We start from the raw sequence: 19,277 nt of genomic DNA, 5'->3' as shown, positions 1-19,277 counted from the left end.
CTAATGAAATATTTTCAAACTGTAATGTTGTGATGTAGGGAAACGCGGCATCCAATTTGTGCACAAGGTCTCACAAACAGCGATGAGATTACAGACCAGATAATGTGCTTTAGGTCATATTGGTTTAAAAAAACATTATAAAAAGCAAAGTGGAAACAAAGCACTGAAAACAAATTTGAATCGGACAATTAAACGAATTGGAATTAAGAGTTAATGCAAGTACATGAATCAAATTTACTGCCTAGCACCTCAAACAAGCTGGTCCCCAAGGAAGCTTCATGATAATCACTGGACAGCCTAACATTTTTACAATAACGATTTTCCAGCTTCCAAGAAACTGCAAGGGAAGACACTGATTATAATTAGCATTAGAAGCCCATGCCATGAGTACTTGGACTGCAAAGATTCGAAGCTGTACTATTTAACAATATGCGTAACTAGTTTATGGTTATTCACATTAGAACATTCCGCTAGGTCAGCTAGCAATCGACTGGTTACAGCCACCATCGTCCAAACTTAGGGGACATCTGAAAGTAACTAAAAGTTTCTGAAAGGTATTTCAGAATGGCAGACCATCACTTACTGGGCAGGAGTCGTTAACATGTTAAAGTTTCCACCCCTTCCTTGCCCATTTATCACCATTTTTCACATGAAATGCAGATTCAGCACTTTCTATTTCCAGCTTCTGCTCCACTGGAGTTTTTTAAAAAAAGGAACTCGCTGCAGCTTTTGGGTTATAAGGCTCCTTAGCGTACGGAAATGACAAACTACATAACTTACCAAATTACTTCTAAAATGCTTAGTTTAATGGCTTACACTTGAATGTAATCAAACACACACACACACGCGCACACACACAGTAAATCTTCTGATAAACCCAGGCGGGATTGTCAGTCTTATGGTTGCCATGTGCACAAACTCCCATCAATGACTCAATTTGTTTAGTGTGGGCTGCATTAATTTGCTCCAGTAATTGGTAAAGTGAAAGCACTGGGTGTTCGCAGAATGTAGCCACTCCTCTCCAGATTATATTCTACCACCTACTGCTTTTATTTTGGGTTTATTGGAGGCCTAGGAATCATACCAACAGAGTACTTGCACAGTGGATCCGGAAAGATAGAAGCAGATAGTTTCGGAAGAGCAGAGAAGGGGGTGTGGGCAGCGGTTTCTGCCAACATGTTTGTGTGAGCGTTATGGCCAGCATCATCATTTTTGCTTGAATGTCTCCTATGCACTCTATGTCCCAGCCTGCTTGTGTCATCCCACCACTGCACAGAATTGATTGTGTGTGGCATAGTGGGCCAAAACAGGAGGTGCCATATCTGTTAGCAGATCGCACTGCTTGCAGTGCTGTTGGGCAATGAGGGGTTGGGTCATTTGAACTTGTGACAGTGGAGAACCTCACCTGACATTTCCAGTCCTCTTTCAGAATAAAGGGGGATGAATCTACAGAGCGGCAATTAACTCATTTAACTCCTTTGGGGAACTGGATCAGAGCCCAAATTGCTGGATATTAGGTGGTTAAACCTACTGTGTTACACTCAGTGTAACCCTGAACCTGCATCTCTGAGAGGTGGAGAACAAAATCTCACAGATGTGTTACATTTTTTTTAAAAACAAGGCGTCTCCTACCAATGCAAAATGGCCACCAATACCTGTCTGCATATGCGCACTTGTACGTAGAGAAAACCAATGATGTCATTTGCAGAAGACAGTCCCAGCAAAAACCCGACTGTGATCTCCACCCCTGCAATCTTTAAAACTCAGCTTTCTTCTTTTATTTCACGCACCGGACGCTTTCAATGTTCAAGCAGTTTTGTTAAATGGTTCATTTATTTCAAATCATTGGCTCTGCACTGTTCCAGGGCTGAAGGTTAATGGACACAAGTTTAAGAGCTGTATATTTTTTCCCCTCTGTGCTATCAATGCAGGGTAATTCTATGGGATATTTGTACCCAGTAAATAACAGTAGAGTATTAAGCTTTCAGTTTGGTAAAACATATACGTGTTCAGCTGGCGTTGTACTAACGCATCACAATGATGTAAAACCGTACAACTGTGCCGGCAGCAAATGCAGCCTTTTTAAAAATAAATCTTTTCCTTCTTCAACACAAGGGTCGATTTGTGCTGGGGTACACCCTCCAACACTGGCTGCCCACCCCAGTACCTTGTTCCAAACGGTCGACCTTGACAAATGAGCCGAGAGAGTATTTGACAGCAGAGTGTCACAGTCAAGCCAACAGCCCAGGGAAACATTTTTCAGGAGGAATCACCCGATAAACTTACGAACGGTAGCTCTGTCCGACTTTTGTCCTCGCTAGCCCAGAGTCGCTGCAGCCTACTGTAGTGTCGCTACTCTAGCTGATCGTGGCCAACTCAGCACAGGGGAGAATCAAACCTTCGGGCACACATGGTTAAGCTGCATGCTAGTCTCATCAACTGAGAAACGTACATCGATTCAACTGGGGGACAGGGGAACAAGGAGTTAAACACGTACCTCAGAAAAAGGAGACTTTGAAACCAGGCAGAATAACAAGTTTTTCTGAACAATTTTATCACACATGGAATAATGTTAATGGAGTCTTTATGACATCAGGCGTAACACCATTGCACACAGAGACGGGGCTATTTTGACATTGCCAGCTAACAGGAGGGAATAACAGGCACCCTGCCCAACAGCAGGACAGAGGTCTCGCTCCAGACCAGTCTGTTGCACCATCAAATCTGCCTTAGAAATCAGAAATCGACTGCTTCAGGATTTTATTTTAATTACTGTAGCCCCTGTCATTCACCTTACTAGCGAAACGTTGGTGGTTTCCTAACAATAGAGCAGCAGTGTTGTGTAGTGTCTCTGTTTATGTCCCAGTTAGAGCTTCCCCCACGACTCTGGAGGTGGGAATTGATCCACGTCTCCCATCTCGTTGAAGGTTTGCTCGCCCAACGTAAACGTGAGCTTGTACCGTAACCGGACTTTCTCCTGCAAAGAATGGTGTTTACAGTTTAGTCTTTCACTTACAAAACTTCTAAACAATAACCTTTCCCTACAGAAATAAATGACCTTTTAATGATGGGAGCCGCGGCATCACCACCCCTTTGAAAAATCACACCGCCTTTCGTTTCACGGGGTGGAGTTTAGAACACCTCGAGCCCTAGAGAGATTGGACTCAGGTTCGTGCCTGCATCTTCCACATTTTCTCAGCTTTGCTGCCAGGGACAAACATTAAAGGGGGCAGGAATGTCAGCAGAGGGATGGAAAATTTAGAGGGAGGCGTACCTCAGTATCTCTCATTTGTCTTGTTCACAGACCGACCCATGTGAGCAGCTTATCTTTTGCCCTTTTGCTGGGAACTGCAGTGCATTTACCGCACACAAACAGGCCATTCAACTCAGCTGGTCTACGCTGATGTTTAAACTCCATTGCGAGCCTTCTCCCACTCGACAAGCATGTCCTCCTACTGGATTCTCATTCATGTGCTTATCTAGCTTCCCCTTAAATCCATCTTTTCTATTCATCTCAGCTACTCAAAGTTCCACATTCTACCCAATCTCTGGATAAAGAAGTCGCACCCCCCAATTACCTATTGGATTTAACAGCAGTAGTGATCTGCCTAAGGACAACTCCTTTCCCCCACGCCTCACCGCTTTGCGCTCTCCTCATCAGGTTGCTCATAGGGGCCTCCCATTTCCAACTTCAATGAGCAACGTGACTTGGGAAAAGGATACCCGAGGAGGTTTCCCGTCGCCTTCCTCCTCACGCGCCCTTAAAGGAAACACAAGTCCTCTTCCCAAAGGATCCTCCGCCTGTAAGCAGCCGTTGTCCCTCCAGGCTCTAACTCTTTCACCATCACCAGCAAAAATTTGTTGGTTCTACCACTGGCTATGGCTCGAACCCCTGGGCATGGGACCCTCATCTAGGCCGAGGTCGACTCGCGAAAGGGCGGGAATGACAGCCCCGAGGTCTCGAATGGCCCTCTTTCCCTAGGATTTTTTTTTAGTAACTATCTTCTATTTACGCCCGCTAGTTTTGGACTCCCTCCCACAAGCAGAAACATCTTCTCTAGTGAATGGCGGCAGCCCATAGAAAAGAAGTGGAGAAAGAATATACGCCTTGCCAAAAAAAAAATTACTTGTATTAAACTGAATGTTCAATTGTGTCTGCTAATTCAGTTCCCTCACACTGACAGGCATTGCCTTGATGGAGCCAAACAAAATAGTTTATTAAAAATATTAATAGCAATGGGTATGAAAACAAAGGGATGTCAAATCTGATACCTGGGATAAACATTCCCAAATTAATTCGATTCATTAAAGGGGTATTTAGTTCCACCTTTTAAACATTTGAAAAGATGCACTACAAATTTACCTTCCGTTACCCTGTTGCTTTGATCGCTATTTACTCCAAGGCAACAGAAAATACTGTCCTCAACTGAGCAAGGGATGAGGTACATCAAATTTGATTGATATTGTACAGAGGTGCAACGTACAATGAGCATTTATACAACACCTTTAACAAAATGAAACATCACGGATTGCTTCACAGGCCTGAAGAAGAACGGGGGAATGTGAAAAAGTTAGGGGGCATACGTTATTGCTGTGCCCTAGTTTTTAGTTAAATAGTGTGTATGCGGTCATAAACAGCGCACTCACCTTCTGTGGGTTTGCTAGGAGCAGGACCTGTGTAATTGCAGACGGCGGAAGTATAGGATTAAACGCTGGCAGCTCGGTGCCAGAAGGAGGCTGCAACTTGACCTTCATGACCTGCAAAACAAAGGTGATTAAAGATTTTCACAAGGAGATGGTAGGTGAGGTACAGAGAGGGGAACAATTCTTTCTGGCGGGAAAGCCTAGTGGAAGGGGATAGAACATTAAAGTTAGAGCCAGGCTGTTTCAGGGCCGATGCCAGGAAGCACCTCTTCACACAAAGGGCAGTGAAATTTAGCACTCTCTCTCCCCCAAAATGCTGTTGAGGCAGGTGGGGGGTGGGGGGGGTCAATTGAAAATTTCAAAAGCACTTGACTCATGTAAATCTAAGCGTCAGGAAACCAAGACGGGTTGATGGAGTTAAGACACTCCGCGATTTCACTGGATGGTAGAACAGGCTTGAGGTACTAAATGGTGTACTCCTGCTCCCATGAACAGCAGGTTGCTTTATAAATCTTTCTGTGGCCTTAACATTCCTTCTGCTCTTCAATCCTGCTAGTGACGTCACCATCCTCAAATGCCTCCCTAACTTTGGAAAGGGAAGATCAGAGAGCAGAGAAGACCCGGAGGCTGATCCCAGGGTCTCTGAAGGCAACCAGTTACGCAGGTTGGAGACTGCTTGGGCTTCGCAGCCAGAAACATCTGACACACTGGAGAATGGGATTTGGTACACCGGACCAAAACAAAAAAAAAAAATCGGGAAGAAATTCAATGATCTGATGGAATTAAATAAAAGCAATCATTGCGGTCTTAATCTTTTCTTGGACTTACATATTTTTTTTTTAAAAAAAAAATGAAGCACTTTGTATGAAAAGAAGGTTCCAGATTAGCAATGCTGATTGTCAAAGTCTTGCAGGTATACCCTAGTGACGCTAAATCAGTAACCAGATTGCTAAAAAGCAGAACAGAATAGTGGAAATTAGATTACACATCGCAATTTCATGCAACAGCATCACGGGTGATTCTGTCTAATGGACGATAAAAATGCACTCCCGAGTTCTTGATGGACAGGGAATCGTCCGCATCAACAGTGTGGAATTATCAAATTAGGCCCATAGGATTAAAGGGAAGTCTGAGGATGAATTACAGGCGGAAATCTATATTTTATAAAGAATTAAGTTAATAGAAGCGAGTTTATAAATGCCAGCTGACGCCCGAGAGTACAATACAGCTCTGAAATCTAGACAGGGCGTTTTTTTGTTTTGAATAAATATAGATGGCGCAGAATTATTCTGGCTTAGGCCCATTTTGTTGCCAGCGGTATCAGTATGAATACTGAAATAAAGGCCAGGATTTTACACGGCCTGCTCCTACCAGCCCTGGTAGCCATAAGCGGAGTTTACAACCCTCAGGCAGTCAGTTGTGTGCAGTCCTGGGTTCCCCCCCCACCAGCCCCTTTCTGAGGCAGGATGTCCCACCTCCAAGAGCTTCCAACCTATTAAGGGCCTCAATTGGCCTAAGGGTGGGTGGGCTGCTTGCCACCTACCGCCCCCCCCCCACCACTCCCCCCAACTAATTGTAAAATATCAATGGAACCGGAGAGGTGACGGGCACTCCCGCTCCAGGGGGGAAGGGGGTGCAAAGTTTTGGCCAAACAGTTGGTAAGTATACTGCCCAAAGTGGAAGTGAGCTACATACCAGGGCTGATCCCTGGTTCAGTCCCCAGTTTATGCTGTCAGCTAAGGAAGCAGGTGGAGCACTACAGCTAGCCTCAGAGACCCTGGGCTGAACAGGAGGCGAAATATATCAGCAGGCTTCCCACTTCCGATCGCTGTTTAGAGAACCCCTGCTGAAAAACGCAGATGGGGTAAACATGTCTGTAATGCCCACCCCACAGTGGGATAGCTGACTTCATTGTGTGGGATAAGACACAAGGCACTGGGAGAGGTATTAGAGAGTTGGCAGTGTCATGGAATTATATGTTAGACAGAGTTGGTCCATTCAGGAGAGGGGTAATTACATTTTTAAAAAAAAACGATTCAACAATGTGAAATGACGAAAGTTGCACAAAGAATTTTGAAAGGAGACAATATTAAGAAGGGTTCTGCTGTAAATCGTACCTTGGGAACAGCAGCTTGGAATCTTATATTTTTCACCGGCTGTGGTGCTGTACTAATCATGGAAGTGACCACGACCAAAACATCTGCCTGCCCTGGTGGAGGATCCTTCGCAAAATGAAACAGAACTCGGAAGCTATTCTTATCATATACCGTGACAGGCAAGATGCTACCTGTGTGGTAGAGAGAGAGACAAAAGTCACTTGAATTGCATTGATCTTTACACACTGCAGCGTGCATGTCACCTTCCACCCACCCATCCTATGTCACGCCCTCTCTAGCTGCATGTCACATACCATCCACCCACTGTGTCACGCCCCCTCTAACCCTATGCCACCCACCCTCTGTCACGCCCCCTCTAACCCTATGCCACCCACCCTGTGTCACGCCTCCTCTAACCCCAAGCCACATACCGCCCACCCAGCCAACGATGCACATCCCCCTCCAACCCCACTCTAAACACACACCATCTACCCTGGGTTGGATGCTCATTCCCACCCCAGAACTTGCACCACCTCCCGTTCCACACCACCTTCTCAAAAGGCAATTAGGGATGGGCAACAAATGCTGGCCCAGCCAGCTACTCTCCGATCTTGTGAAAGAATTAAAGAAATCACGCAATGAGGCATATGCCTGTGTCAAAGCTGGATGAAGATGGGGCTGGGCTCTAACATAATCTCGCCCTGTGTGGTGGAATAGCCTGATGCTCACATTCAGTTCGAAAATCTAACAACTGGGTGCCTGGCCCCTAAGCAACCAAACCCAGAGTGATGTCTTCAAGGCAGTAGAGCAGAAAATCACTCCCCAAAAATTGACTATAATAATGGTATTCTTTAGAACCCTTCATGCCCGTGGTACTTAGCTCACAATCTATTTCTGCCAGCTCAAAAAAATTACCACAAAAGGCTCTTTACAAAGCAAAAACTCTGAATCAAAGATATTTCATAGTCATGGAACGAGACTGAAGGCGGCCTTTAGGTTCCTTGTTCTTGCACAGTCTTTGAAAGGGCTACCTACTTAGACCCATTTCCCCTGCCCGCAGTCCAGAAATATTTTCCCTCTCAAGCATATCTTTACTTCCCCTTTTGAAAGTCACTACTGAATCGGCTTCCACCAGCCTTTCAGGCAGTGCATTCCAGAACACTACTCGCAGAGTAAAAAATAATTTTGCTCCCTTCCAGCTCTTTTGCCAATTACCTTAAACCAGTGTCCTCTGGCTGCTCACCCTCCCGCCATCGGAAAAAGGTTTTCCTCATTAGCTCTGTCAAAATATTCCATCATTTTGAGCATCTCGATTAAATCGCCCCTCAGCCTTCGCTGCTAGCAGGAGAAAATTCCCAGCAACCCCAGCCTCTCCACGTAAGTGAAGAGCAAGGGGAACACTTGGCACTTGGAGTTATTCGATACTTACTTGGTTTAATCGATTCTAGAGGTACTAAAACGTTAGTTAGGGAGATTTCCTGCTGAGGCATTGGCGAGATTCTGAGGCCCCCTTGTGCAATGTGCTGAGTCCCAGGCTGCCCTATGCACGATGCAGCAGAAGCTGGTGGGATGGAAGAACTGTACACAAACGCCGCTGGCTGATCAGGTTGAAGGGTAAGGCCTGTGCTTATGATCGGCGAGATGCCCTTGCTTGAAGCAGGATAAAGTGGCGACGTGCCCAAGGCAACTGCAGTGTTAGTGCTTGATTTGTTCTGGAGATCGCGAAGTGTTTGCCTTTGTTGTGGAGCTGACCTGCAAGTAAAGTAAATTATAATAGAAAACGTTATGGATGGAGACCTTCTTCTTTCCCTGGCCAAATGGTGTTTCATAGGCATTTAACTCTAGGTTTCCTCCAATCTTCTCTTGACTGTGAAAACTTCATTCTACTTAAAGCCATAACCTCTTAAAATATTTGTAATATGCACACAATCCCAGCAAAGCATTGACGGCAACCCCATGGTGCACAGCTGTTACTGGCAGCGGAGCTGAGAAAAAACCGGACGGGTTACATTCCCCGCAACCAGGTGAGACTCAGCGACAATGCTGGCTCGAAACGCTGCTCTGATCCCACCGCCCTCCGTCTCTTACCATTTGACTTGCTGAGATCCCGGAGGTAACGACTGCTGAAGGAGGGTTTTCCCCAACATGTCCAAGTCGTCCAAGGCTTTGCTCCCGGCAGACGCAGGCACGCAGGCAGGGGCGGGGCTTTGCTGGCCGGTGGTCGAAGCCGCTGGTTTCAACAACTCAGAAGACAGTGTGCCGGGCTCTGAAGAGGTTATGGGGCCACTCAATTCGTCAGACTCCGAGGACTAGGCAGGATAAAACAACATTTGCTCTTACACGGAAAGGGAGCATGTCTATTATATATTACCACAAAACACATAGGAGGCACCGAAGAAGGTTCAAAAAGGCTTACAAGAATTACCCCAGAACCAAACTGAGGGGTTACGTTGATCAGGGAAGGTTGGAAAGGCTGGGGCTCTTTACTCCAGAAAAGAAAAGGCTGACCGGTGAGCTAAACGAGGTCTTTAAATTTATGAAGGAGTTCAGTTGTGGGTGAGCCTAAAACTAGGGGCCATAAACATAAAAGAATCCAATAAAGAGCTCATGAAAAACCTCCTTACCCAGAAAGTGGAACTTGAAGCAATTGAGATAACTCTAGATGCATTTAAGAGGGAGCTAAGCACATGAGTTCAAATCCCACCACAGCAGCAGGTGAAATTTAAATTCAATTAATAAAATCTGGAATTAAAAGCTAGTCTCAGTGATGGTGACCATGAAACTATTGTCGATTGCTGTAAAAACCCATTTGGTTCACTATTGTCCTTTAGGGAAGAAAATCTGCCTACACATGACTCCAGACGCACAGCAATGTGGTTGACCCTTAACTGCCCTCTGAAATGGCCTAGCAAGCCACTCAGTTCAAGGGCAATTAACAAATTCTGGCCTTGCCAGCGACACCCACTTTCCACGAAAGAATAAATGAAACAAAAACAAAGCAGTGGAATAGGAGGTGGTTTATTTTTCCAAATTTACAAATTTATAAACAGGGTGAAGGTGAGTGATTACTTTCTTTGGTGAATATTGTGCTCGTTTAAAAGCAAGGAATGCTGGTGCTGGGAAAGGGAACATCTTACATTTTAAGAAGTCCGTGTCAGTCCAGCACCTTCCAGATTAACTGCAACGCAGTTATATGCAGAGTTGGATTCTCTTGAATAAAAACAGAAAATGCTGGAAAAACTCAGCAGGTCTGACAGCATCTGTGGAGAGAGAAACAGAGTTAATGTTTTGAGTCTGTACGAGCTCTGAAGAAGGGTCATACAGACTCGAAACGTAAATTCTGTTTCTCTCTCCACAGACGCTGCCAGACCTGCTGAGCTTTTTCAGCATTTTGTTTTTATTTCAGATTTCCAGCATCCGCAGTATTTTGCTTTTATCTTGGGTTCTCGAGTTGGTCCCAACAATAGGTCTCAACCTCAAAAGAATATAATGTGAACACAACAGGTGACTTTTTTGAAAAACATTTCTCAGCTAGCCTATGGTCTGAGCTGGACTGGTAAATTTAGTTCAATTATACCATCCATGCCCATTATGTGCTGGGTTGAGACTGTCCTAAACTGTTGGATCCATGATAAAAGAGGTTTTTGTGCCACTCGTCCAATAAAATTACTACATAGAGCTCCTGCTGTTGGAAATGGGCACTGACACAGCAGGAATATTTCATTAAAGAAAGAACACTCAAAAGCTGGAACCAAATACTACAATGACCCAGATATCAGCGACACAGAATTAGCGAGTGTTGGACACAGGCATGAAATTCTCAATAATCCTTTTTTGAGCCATTAATGGCTATTTAAAGTTTAAGCCACAGCAAATTTGGTTTGACAACTGACGCAAGTTTCGAAAGCTCAGACCATAGAGGAGGTGATGGTGTTGTGGTATTGTTGCTGGACTAGTAATCCAGAGACCTAGGGTAATTCAATAAAAAATCTGGAATTAAAAGTCTGATGATGACCGTGAAACCATTGTCGATTGTCATAAAATCCTATCTGGTTCACTAACGTCCTTCAGGGAAGGAATCCGCCATCCTTACCTGGTCTGGCCTACGTGTGGCTCCAGACCTACAGCAATGTGGTTGACTCTTAAATGCCCTCTAAACAAGGGCAATTAGGGATGGGCAATAAATGCTGGCCTAGCCAGCAACACCATGAACAAATAATAAAAAAGAGCAAATACTGGAGGGACCTTTATGTAATCGCCATTCTTAATTTTCACATTTAATGAAGAACACAAGTTCAGATATCAATGAAGATTAATCTCTGATGCTTTGCAAATTAACCTTCATATAATGTGCTGAATCTGGGGAGCTGGAACCTTTCATACAGTGGTTAAGTAAACTCAGGATTTTTCTAACGCACAATTTGTATTTCACTGGCTGGTTCACAGACTTTGCAAACCATTTCCCATTTGTCTATAAATGGATCTGACCAATATCACTTGTTCAGTAACTAAATAAGAGCTGAGTTTTCCCAACTGCACATTCCTGGTGCAGAGTCTCACTGCCAGGAGCCTATCTTGGGAAATCGTACACAGTAGCCTGTGATTTTCTCTCCATTCATTTTCATTTTCAGACTTCATGGCAGACCATGAATAGTCCAACTCAGTGAATAAAAATTATTCAAAGCCGCCTTTCTGAAAGATTATTTTTCTTCTTCCTTCAGAAGACATGTTGCTGCCTTTCTTTTTTGAAATAAAAAGTCATGCAGTGGAAAACATGAATACTTACAGGAGTTCAATGTTAAGTGAATAATAATGGGATCCATGTTCTGTATTTTCTTACCTGAAATGTATTCCAGTTACTCGATTCAAGAGATTGCGATGAAGGTACTGCATTAGGAACAAGATCATTCAGCCCTACAGGTAGAGAAAGAGGGGGAAGAATTGTAACAGAAGATTCTTGCACAGCAACACATTTTAGAGATGAAATATAGCCTGCAGATTTGTCATTTACATCTATCTCCCTGCCAACTGCAAGCTGTCTCAGCTACTCTAACAGGCCAACCAACAGTATAACAATGCTGCGATTTACCAGCGCACATATTTTCTATGATATATCAAGTTTATTTAGATCAACTGGCTTCAAAGGACTGCATAAAGTCATACAACTGTATCTAATGACACCTTTACGGCAAGGCGCAGTTTTCCACTTTGTTTATAAATGGATCTGACCAATATCACTTTTTCAGTAACTAAATAAGAGCTGAGTTTTCCAACTGCACATTCCTGGTGCAGAGTCTCACTGCCAGGAGCCTATCTTGGGAAATCGTACACAGTAGCCTGTGATTTTCTCTCCATTCATTTTCATTTTCAGGTGATGCTCGGCAGTAGAACTGTGCAACTGGAAAATTGATCAACATTGCTTTGTTCCTCATCGTACATCGTCTTGCAGCTAGGACACTATAGGAATAGAGCAGGATACATCCTACAAAGAACAGGTATAGATGAGATGGACTGAATGGTCTCTTTGTCTGTGCTGCAAACTTCTACGGTCGAGACAAGGACAGTTTTGGACTGAGGTCTCCTCAACCAGTTACTAATCAGACAAATCCCCAAATGGTTCATCCCTTCTACTAGTTATCAACTACCAGCTCATTTACTGATCTAGAAAATAACCGACCAAACTTTCACAATTGAGGCAAGCGAAGTTTGAATGATAGACACTCTAGTGACACAAAGTTAGAAGCTTTTTGATGGGAGCTGAGCAGTTAACTACTGCACTCGAATATCCAAATGTTTCAACAAAAACACAGATTTTGTTGTAATAGTACAATAGCAGCTTACTTGAGCACCAATGCTATCATGGACCATGTAAAGTCTCTAGAATCCAGCCAAACTTAAACACTGCACAGGCAAAAGCAACTTGCATTTATATAGCACCTTTCGCTCGTAAAAAACATTCTACAAGTGCATAATCAAACAACATCCACATAAGGAGATTTAGGACAGTTGAAAGTCGTGGAGGCTAGGTCATGGAATTTATTCAAGGCTGAGTTGGGCTGATTTTTGACAGACAAGGGAATCAAGGATTATGAGGGGCAGGCAGGAAGGTGGAATCGAGACCTCAATCAGATCAGCCTCATCTCATCTGCCTAGTTCGATAAATTCCTATCGAATTGCAGTGCCGATTCAAAGGGTTGAAAAGGCTACTCCTGCTCCCAAGTCCTATATCCCTATGTTTATCACAAGTTATGACCTAGGCAGCTAAAAACACGGCCGCCAACGGTAGAGCAACTAAAATCGGGGATGGATGACAGGCCAGAGCTGGAGGAATGGAGAGCTCTTGAGGTTTGTAGGGCCAAAGGAGGTTAGAGAGGGTGGTGGGTGGGGCGGAGAACTGCGAGACCACGGAAGAATTTGAAAATAAGGATAAGAATGGTGAAACTGAAGTGTTGCTGGGCTGGGAGTCAACTTAGGCCAGTGAATAGAGGGATAATGGGTGAACGAGATTTGGTGCAAGAAAGATATGGGGCAGCGGAGTTTTGGATGAACTCAAGTTTATGGTGGGGTTGGTCAGGAGACCACTAGAATAGTCAAGGTAACAAAGGCATGGACTAGGGCTTCAGCAGCAGATGAGCTGAGGCATTTAATAAAATTCTACACTCCCAAGTATGAAATGTCACGCCTGGAGAGAAATAATGTGAAAAAAATTCTCACCTAATGACATTAATTCATCATCCAATAATGACACAGAGCTGCTGAGATCCTGCACCAGATCAGGATTCCAGGTCTGATTGGCAGGGGTAGCAGGGTAAGAAGGAGTATTTGAGCCAGTGTCCAGCCCGGTCAGGTCTAGTAGAGCAGAACTGCTGGCTAAATAACAAAACACAAATTAATAGCACATTAAATCATAAGGCATCTAATCTTCTCAGGTTATTAAAATGAAAAATTGCTGACCTCAATTACATAAAGGCAATTTATTTACTAATCAGTTTAAATCTACTCACTCAACAAGATAAATTATTCTATCCTCCAGTTTACACGTGGCTGCTGTTTTACTGACACAGAGGCAACAACAAATATTAAATAACCTCTTTATGTAGATGGATAATTTCAGTTTTGCTGCACTTTCAGTGGGAGCTGTGCTAACAGCGAGCATGCGTTGGAGATGGGGCTTTTAAAAAAATATTGTTTCATGGGGTGTTACTGGCTAGGTCAGCATTGGTTCCCCATGCACTGCAGCATCTACCCCCTTCGAATGTGTTCCTTTGGGACACATATTGGTGAATTTACCCTATAGTCAATGAATTCACTCAGAATTGTTGCATCCTGTAGTGTTCATAAATTGGGCCCTGATTAATTCTAGACTGTCTAAGTACCATGCTCACGGAATGTCAAAAATCCTAATTACTGTATGCTACAAGTTGCAGAGGGTAATTAGCAAAATAGTTGTTACAAATTGTTGTGACCACATAAATGCAAGGAGCCATCTGAAACAGGTTAAACACAGGCTTAAAATCCTTCTAACTCTGTGACTTGATCCAAATCTCCAAAAGTTGATTCTACTGCACTAGTGAGACACCAGCATTTCTAAGCTAACTTACACCCTTCTTACACCCTCCAGAGAGAATGATGTAGTGCTGAAAATGTGGGCAATTTAAAGCTCACACCTCATGTCCCCAAGAACTGGACCAAGAGTGCCCAAGCCTCTTACTTTCTCCTTCACAATTTCCCTTATAACTTGCACATCAGTTTGGGGAGACTCTTCCTCACTTCCTTTCGGACAAGTTTGGCTTCCTCTCCACATCATTGAGATCAGGAATTCAATCGTACATGAAATGGGCAGATGCGAAGCCACATTCCTACCAGACTGAGAGAGGCTGATTTGGTTGGCTGCACTCTGACCTCTGGGTCAGAAGGTTGTGCACTTAAGCCCCATACCAGAGTTTCAGCTCATAACAGAGGCCATTAAGGTTGTGAATGTCTAAGGGGCTGCTGCATCATCCTTCAGAAGAGATATCAAACTAGGATCCACCTGCTGGCTCTGCTGGTTCAGGTGGGCTGTAAAAGAAGCCTTTGCAAAGAAGTGAGCAGAGTTCTTTCACTGTCCTGGCCATGGTTTTCCCCTCAACCAACACCACCAAAAACAAATCATTTGGCCAATTATTTCACCACTGCTGGTAGGATTTTACTGACACAGGATGGTCGCCAGTTTACCGCAAAGCAGTTAAAGTGACTTCTGAGAATACATTGAAGAGATACGCTTTGAGAAGTGACAAGGTGCTTTATAAATAATACTGTGAGCTGCACATTACAAGCTAAGAGGAGATAAACGCACACACACACACATACACAAAGTAAATTTAGAATGAAATACTGCCTGACACATATAGAACATGTGGGAACAGTTGCATCTGCCACTACATTTTAAGGGGAAACCATACAAAATAACATTACATACCTTTAATGTTTGGCAGGTCAGTCACCCCATTAACCTCTTCGCCCTTCACTATCTTCTTGTACATGTTAATGACTTGTGTTAAGTTATCATTTGCCTGAAGAATTTCAGCTGGACAAAAAAAAAATACAAAGATGGAAGTGAGCTTGTAAACCAAAGTTTATTTTTAACAAAACCTGCTTATTTACAGTGCACACTGCTACTTAACTTCCTGCAGTTCATATCTACAGGGGGAGTGACAAGATCATCAACAAAGGTCCAGAAACCTAGCTGGAAAATGATGTCCAGTTAAATCCAATTAAAAGGAGAGAACACAAGGAGAAAATGCAGGAAATATAAAAAGGTGGTCACTCAGCATCAGAACAGAAAAATTGCTCAAGGTTTAAAAATTTGCTGAACATCTGAATGTTAATGGTTCTGCTGTGTCATCCCAGCACTTGGTGTTTCTACTCAGAGTAACACTCTCTGTACTTCCGTGCATATATATTATGCATTTTGCTTGTAATGCACAACATCTTACAAAGCTAACAGGGATTGTATTGATCATGACCTGTCTCCTTATAGCCACAAATGCTAACTGGGGACAAAGTGTGGTCAATTAGAAGCCAGCTTCTTGCTTTCCGCTCTTGGAAAAAAAGTGTCCCATGTATGTAAATAGCAAAAACAATTTGCATTTAGTCAGCTTACTTCTCCCGTATGCATCACATCTACATGCTGTAACAGTACCCTGCAGTTCATTTTAATAGGTTAATTACGGCTGTTTCACATAACCAGATATTTGGTTAACCAGAACGAACACAATTAACTACACAGAATTTCTCATGGAAAGTGCCAATTCAGACAGGTTCACTTGATTCATTTACCCAGTGCTTCATCGTTATCCTCGGTGTCACTGGCCAGTCTGAATAGCGTGGGCCTCATCTTCTCACATCGCTGGTACAACTCCTGCAGCGATCCATGTGTGGAAAAGAAGAATTTAATTGAGGAAAATAATAAAATCAAAAAACCTCCAAGTGCCTCAGCATGCCGCAGGTTAAGGCAATTAATAAGGGAACACACCTCACAGAAGCGTGTGGATATGCGATACTGTCTGACACATTGGGAGAGCTGCTGTGTCTGAGGCATGATGAGCAAAATACCTTTCATAACCTGCCCCAGTCTGGCCAGATGGCATGAAGAATTCCTCTTGCCATCAACAATCCTAAACTGATTAAAAGCTCTGTGAGTATTGAGGCAAGATAAACTCTAAAATTATTTTTTCCCACTGCAGTATTTTTCAGTTTAAGTACTTATGGACCACACTATTGAGAATCAATTCTCATTATTATAGTTTGTGATCTTCCAGTAAGGACGCAGCCTGAGATTTCTCGACATGTGCTCCCTGCTGGCTAAAGGAGCTCTTCATCCCTGTTGGAAGCACATTATATAGTTCAATGATAGCCAAGCACGTGGCATAATGATGCAAAATAATGTGCATGCTTTTGTATCTTCTGTGCTCATTAGTGGAAAAGGACACTACTTCTAATTCTGCTACCTAGAGTTCAGCAAACACACTCTGCCTCAGAGAGAGTACAAGAGGCAAGATTCCTACAATTGAATCCTAACGAAAACAGGGAAACCCTTTATTACTCCATGCATCATATGGCCTCTCTCATTCAGACTGGACAACTGTGGGCACACTTCACTACATCTGAGGAGTTGGGTTGATAGATGTCGCCAAGCGATTACATGCAAGGCTCTTATAGCCAGAGGAGGTATATGGTCATGTGGTTAGTCGAGGCAAAATTAAAACAATGCTTTCACAGGGAAAAACATTAACCCGCAAACCATACAAGGAAGTTCCTAAAATTATATAACAGTTCATACATGGTATTCCTGCTTACATGTTGTACGTACGCACTCAGCCAAATCTTACAAAGGAATCAGCACTGTTCCGAAATCAATTCAAGTCTCAGTAAGGATAATCTTAATCGTCACCGAGATTATCTCAAAGAGCAACGACAGGCTTCAGCGCCTGGCAGGTGAAGTATCCTTCTACTGGGGCCACTGCCCTTTTCCTTTGTTTACTTTATCTACATTTTCAAATCCCTCCGTGACCTCCCTATCCCTTCCTATCTCTGTAACCTCCTCCAGCCCCACATCTCTGTGCTCCTCCAATTCTGGCCTCTTGTGCATCCTTGATTTGATCTGCTCCACCATTGGTGGTCGTGCCTCCAGCTGTCTAGGCCCTGAGTTCTGGAATTCCTTCCCTAAACCTCTCCGCCTCTCTATCCTTCACACCTTACAATCTAGCGTCACTTAGGAAGTGGCTAACATACAAAACTGAAACAGGACAGCATAATAGGAACTAATTAGAAAATCTAATTCAGGAGAGGCAGTCCCAATGGTTCAAAGTTATTTTGGATGCAAGTTCCATTCTCCAGGTGTGATGTTGCTCACTTTGACAAACACATGTACACAACGTAATCACAGCGTCACACAAGAAGTTTTCTTCAACTCACATTTACCTTCATTATTTCTTCGTTACTCTCTGAGGTTTCATCTTTGCTGTAATTCTCTAGCATTTCACTCAGAAGTTTAACATTATTGTTCACCTCTTCAATTGCGTTCACTCTTTTAGAAATCTTCTCCATTCTTTTCTGGTCCTAAGGGTTTAAAGATCAGGCTTGGGTTCTCAATACAGCCTTCTTTACAGGTAGCACATTTTTACTGGGTTATTAGCAATATGGGAAAAGAAATTGAGGAGTGGGTGGCAGCTGAGGATCTGGCTGGATCAGCAGATTTCAACTCGGAGATCCAGTTTAATCCCATCAATCTGGGATGGATTTGAAGTCTCCTCTGGCTGCAACAGGATTATGGAAAGTGAGTTTGGATAGTTTTGATGCACGTACCCACACCATAATACTGCCGCCAAATTGGCACTAACTGGCAATCTCACTCTAGAGGGCGGCTGACAGAGGGCACAGCAGAACGACACATTACTGCGGTAAGGGATGTTTCTCTGTAGTTGGAGCAGAGTACACTGAGGGTTACTTTGCCATACCTGATCATATTTTTTTTTTATTCACTAATTCACGGGACGTGGGCTTCACCGACACGGCCAGCATTTACTGCCCATCCCTGACTGTCTGAATGGTGATATTATTTCCTAGTCAGAATGGTATGTGATTTGAGAAGGAAACTTGAAGGTGGTTGTGTTCCCATTCATCTGCTGCCCTTGTACTTCCATGTAGTATAGGTCGTGGGTCTGTGAGGTGCTGTCGAATATGCCCTGGTGAGTTGCTGCAGTGCATTTGGCAGCTGGTACACAGTGCAGCCACGATACTTGTGGAATAGCAAGTATTCCATTTCCTGGTACTAACATCTCCATGTCACGAGAAACAAAAGGAAATGAAAATAATAGTTTTATGCTAAAACTAAAATCAGCAAATTCCAGGAACTAAGGGAAAAGACCCACCTCTTGGACCATCTCCTTGATTAGCTTATTAGCAGCCCGGAGGTCCTCTGGATGGCTGCTCTTCAGGAGTCTGGCCAATAGCTAGAACAGATAATTGCACAAATCAATCCAATGGGAGTCGAGGCTACAATGTCAAACTGGCTTAGGAACCTTCTCTGGCACTTCCCTTGCAGACAATAAAACACAGAGCATTTCAAAGGCACTTTAAACATCAAATGGTACTGTGCTATCATAATACTAAAACTCTCCCATTAGCTATCAGGTGGTGTCATGCGTAACTACACAACACCATCTAGTGATGGAAACACACATTACAGCAGTAACATATTATCTGGGCCACGTTCTGATCAGTTGAATGAATGAGCTGCGATTATGCCACAATTGTGAAGTTCCTACGTTACAACAGTGACGACACTTCGCAAGTGCTTCATCGGCTGTAATGCACTTTGGAACACCCTGTGGCTGTGAAAGGTGCTATATAAATGCAAACCTTTCTACACTTTTTGCACCAGCTGGAAAGGTGCACGGAGTGTATCTGCCCATCCAACACTCAAATGCTGAAGAAATAAGCACGACTGATATAAGGAAGCAAATGCAAAGCTATTACTTTATTTTAAGATTTGGA

General features: G+C 43.5%; 1 protein-coding gene across 2 annotated transcripts in view; it reads right to left on the bottom strand.

Moving 5' to 3' along the window:
• Positions 1–2,530: 2,530 nt before the first annotated feature.
• Positions 2,531–19,277, bottom strand: part of gga1 (golgi-associated, gamma adaptin ear containing, ARF binding protein 1) — a 41,606-nt gene continuing 24,859 nt past the window's right edge. For both annotated transcript variants that reach the window (XM_078531633.1, XM_078531631.1), the window contains 11 exons: positions 18,653–18,733; positions 17,703–17,840; positions 16,059–16,140; positions 15,199–15,306; positions 13,455–13,610; positions 11,581–11,654; positions 8,829–9,049; positions 8,170–8,492; positions 6,762–6,931; positions 4,648–4,758; positions 2,531–2,977 (listed from right to left, as the gene is read on the bottom strand). In XM_078531633.1, coding sequence (XP_078387759.1) covers positions 2,867–2,977; positions 4,648–4,758; positions 6,762–6,931; positions 8,170–8,492; positions 8,829–9,049; positions 11,581–11,654; positions 13,455–13,610; positions 15,199–15,306; positions 16,059–16,140; positions 17,703–17,840; positions 18,653–18,733 — 1,575 coding nt within the window. In that variant the 3' untranslated portion in view covers positions 2,531–2,866. The remainder of the gene's footprint in view (positions 2,978–4,647; positions 4,759–6,761; positions 6,932–8,169; positions 8,493–8,828; positions 9,050–11,580; positions 11,655–13,454; positions 13,611–15,198; positions 15,307–16,058; positions 16,141–17,702; positions 17,841–18,652; positions 18,734–19,277) is intronic.

Source organism: Cetorhinus maximus, chromosome 29 (genome assembly GCF_964194155.1).
Source record: "Cetorhinus maximus chromosome 29, sCetMax3.hap1.1, whole genome shotgun sequence".
NCBI classification, from domain to species: Eukaryota; Metazoa; Chordata; class Chondrichthyes; order Lamniformes; family Cetorhinidae; genus Cetorhinus; species Cetorhinus maximus.
This window is presented reverse-complemented; position numbering and strand designations above follow the sequence as displayed.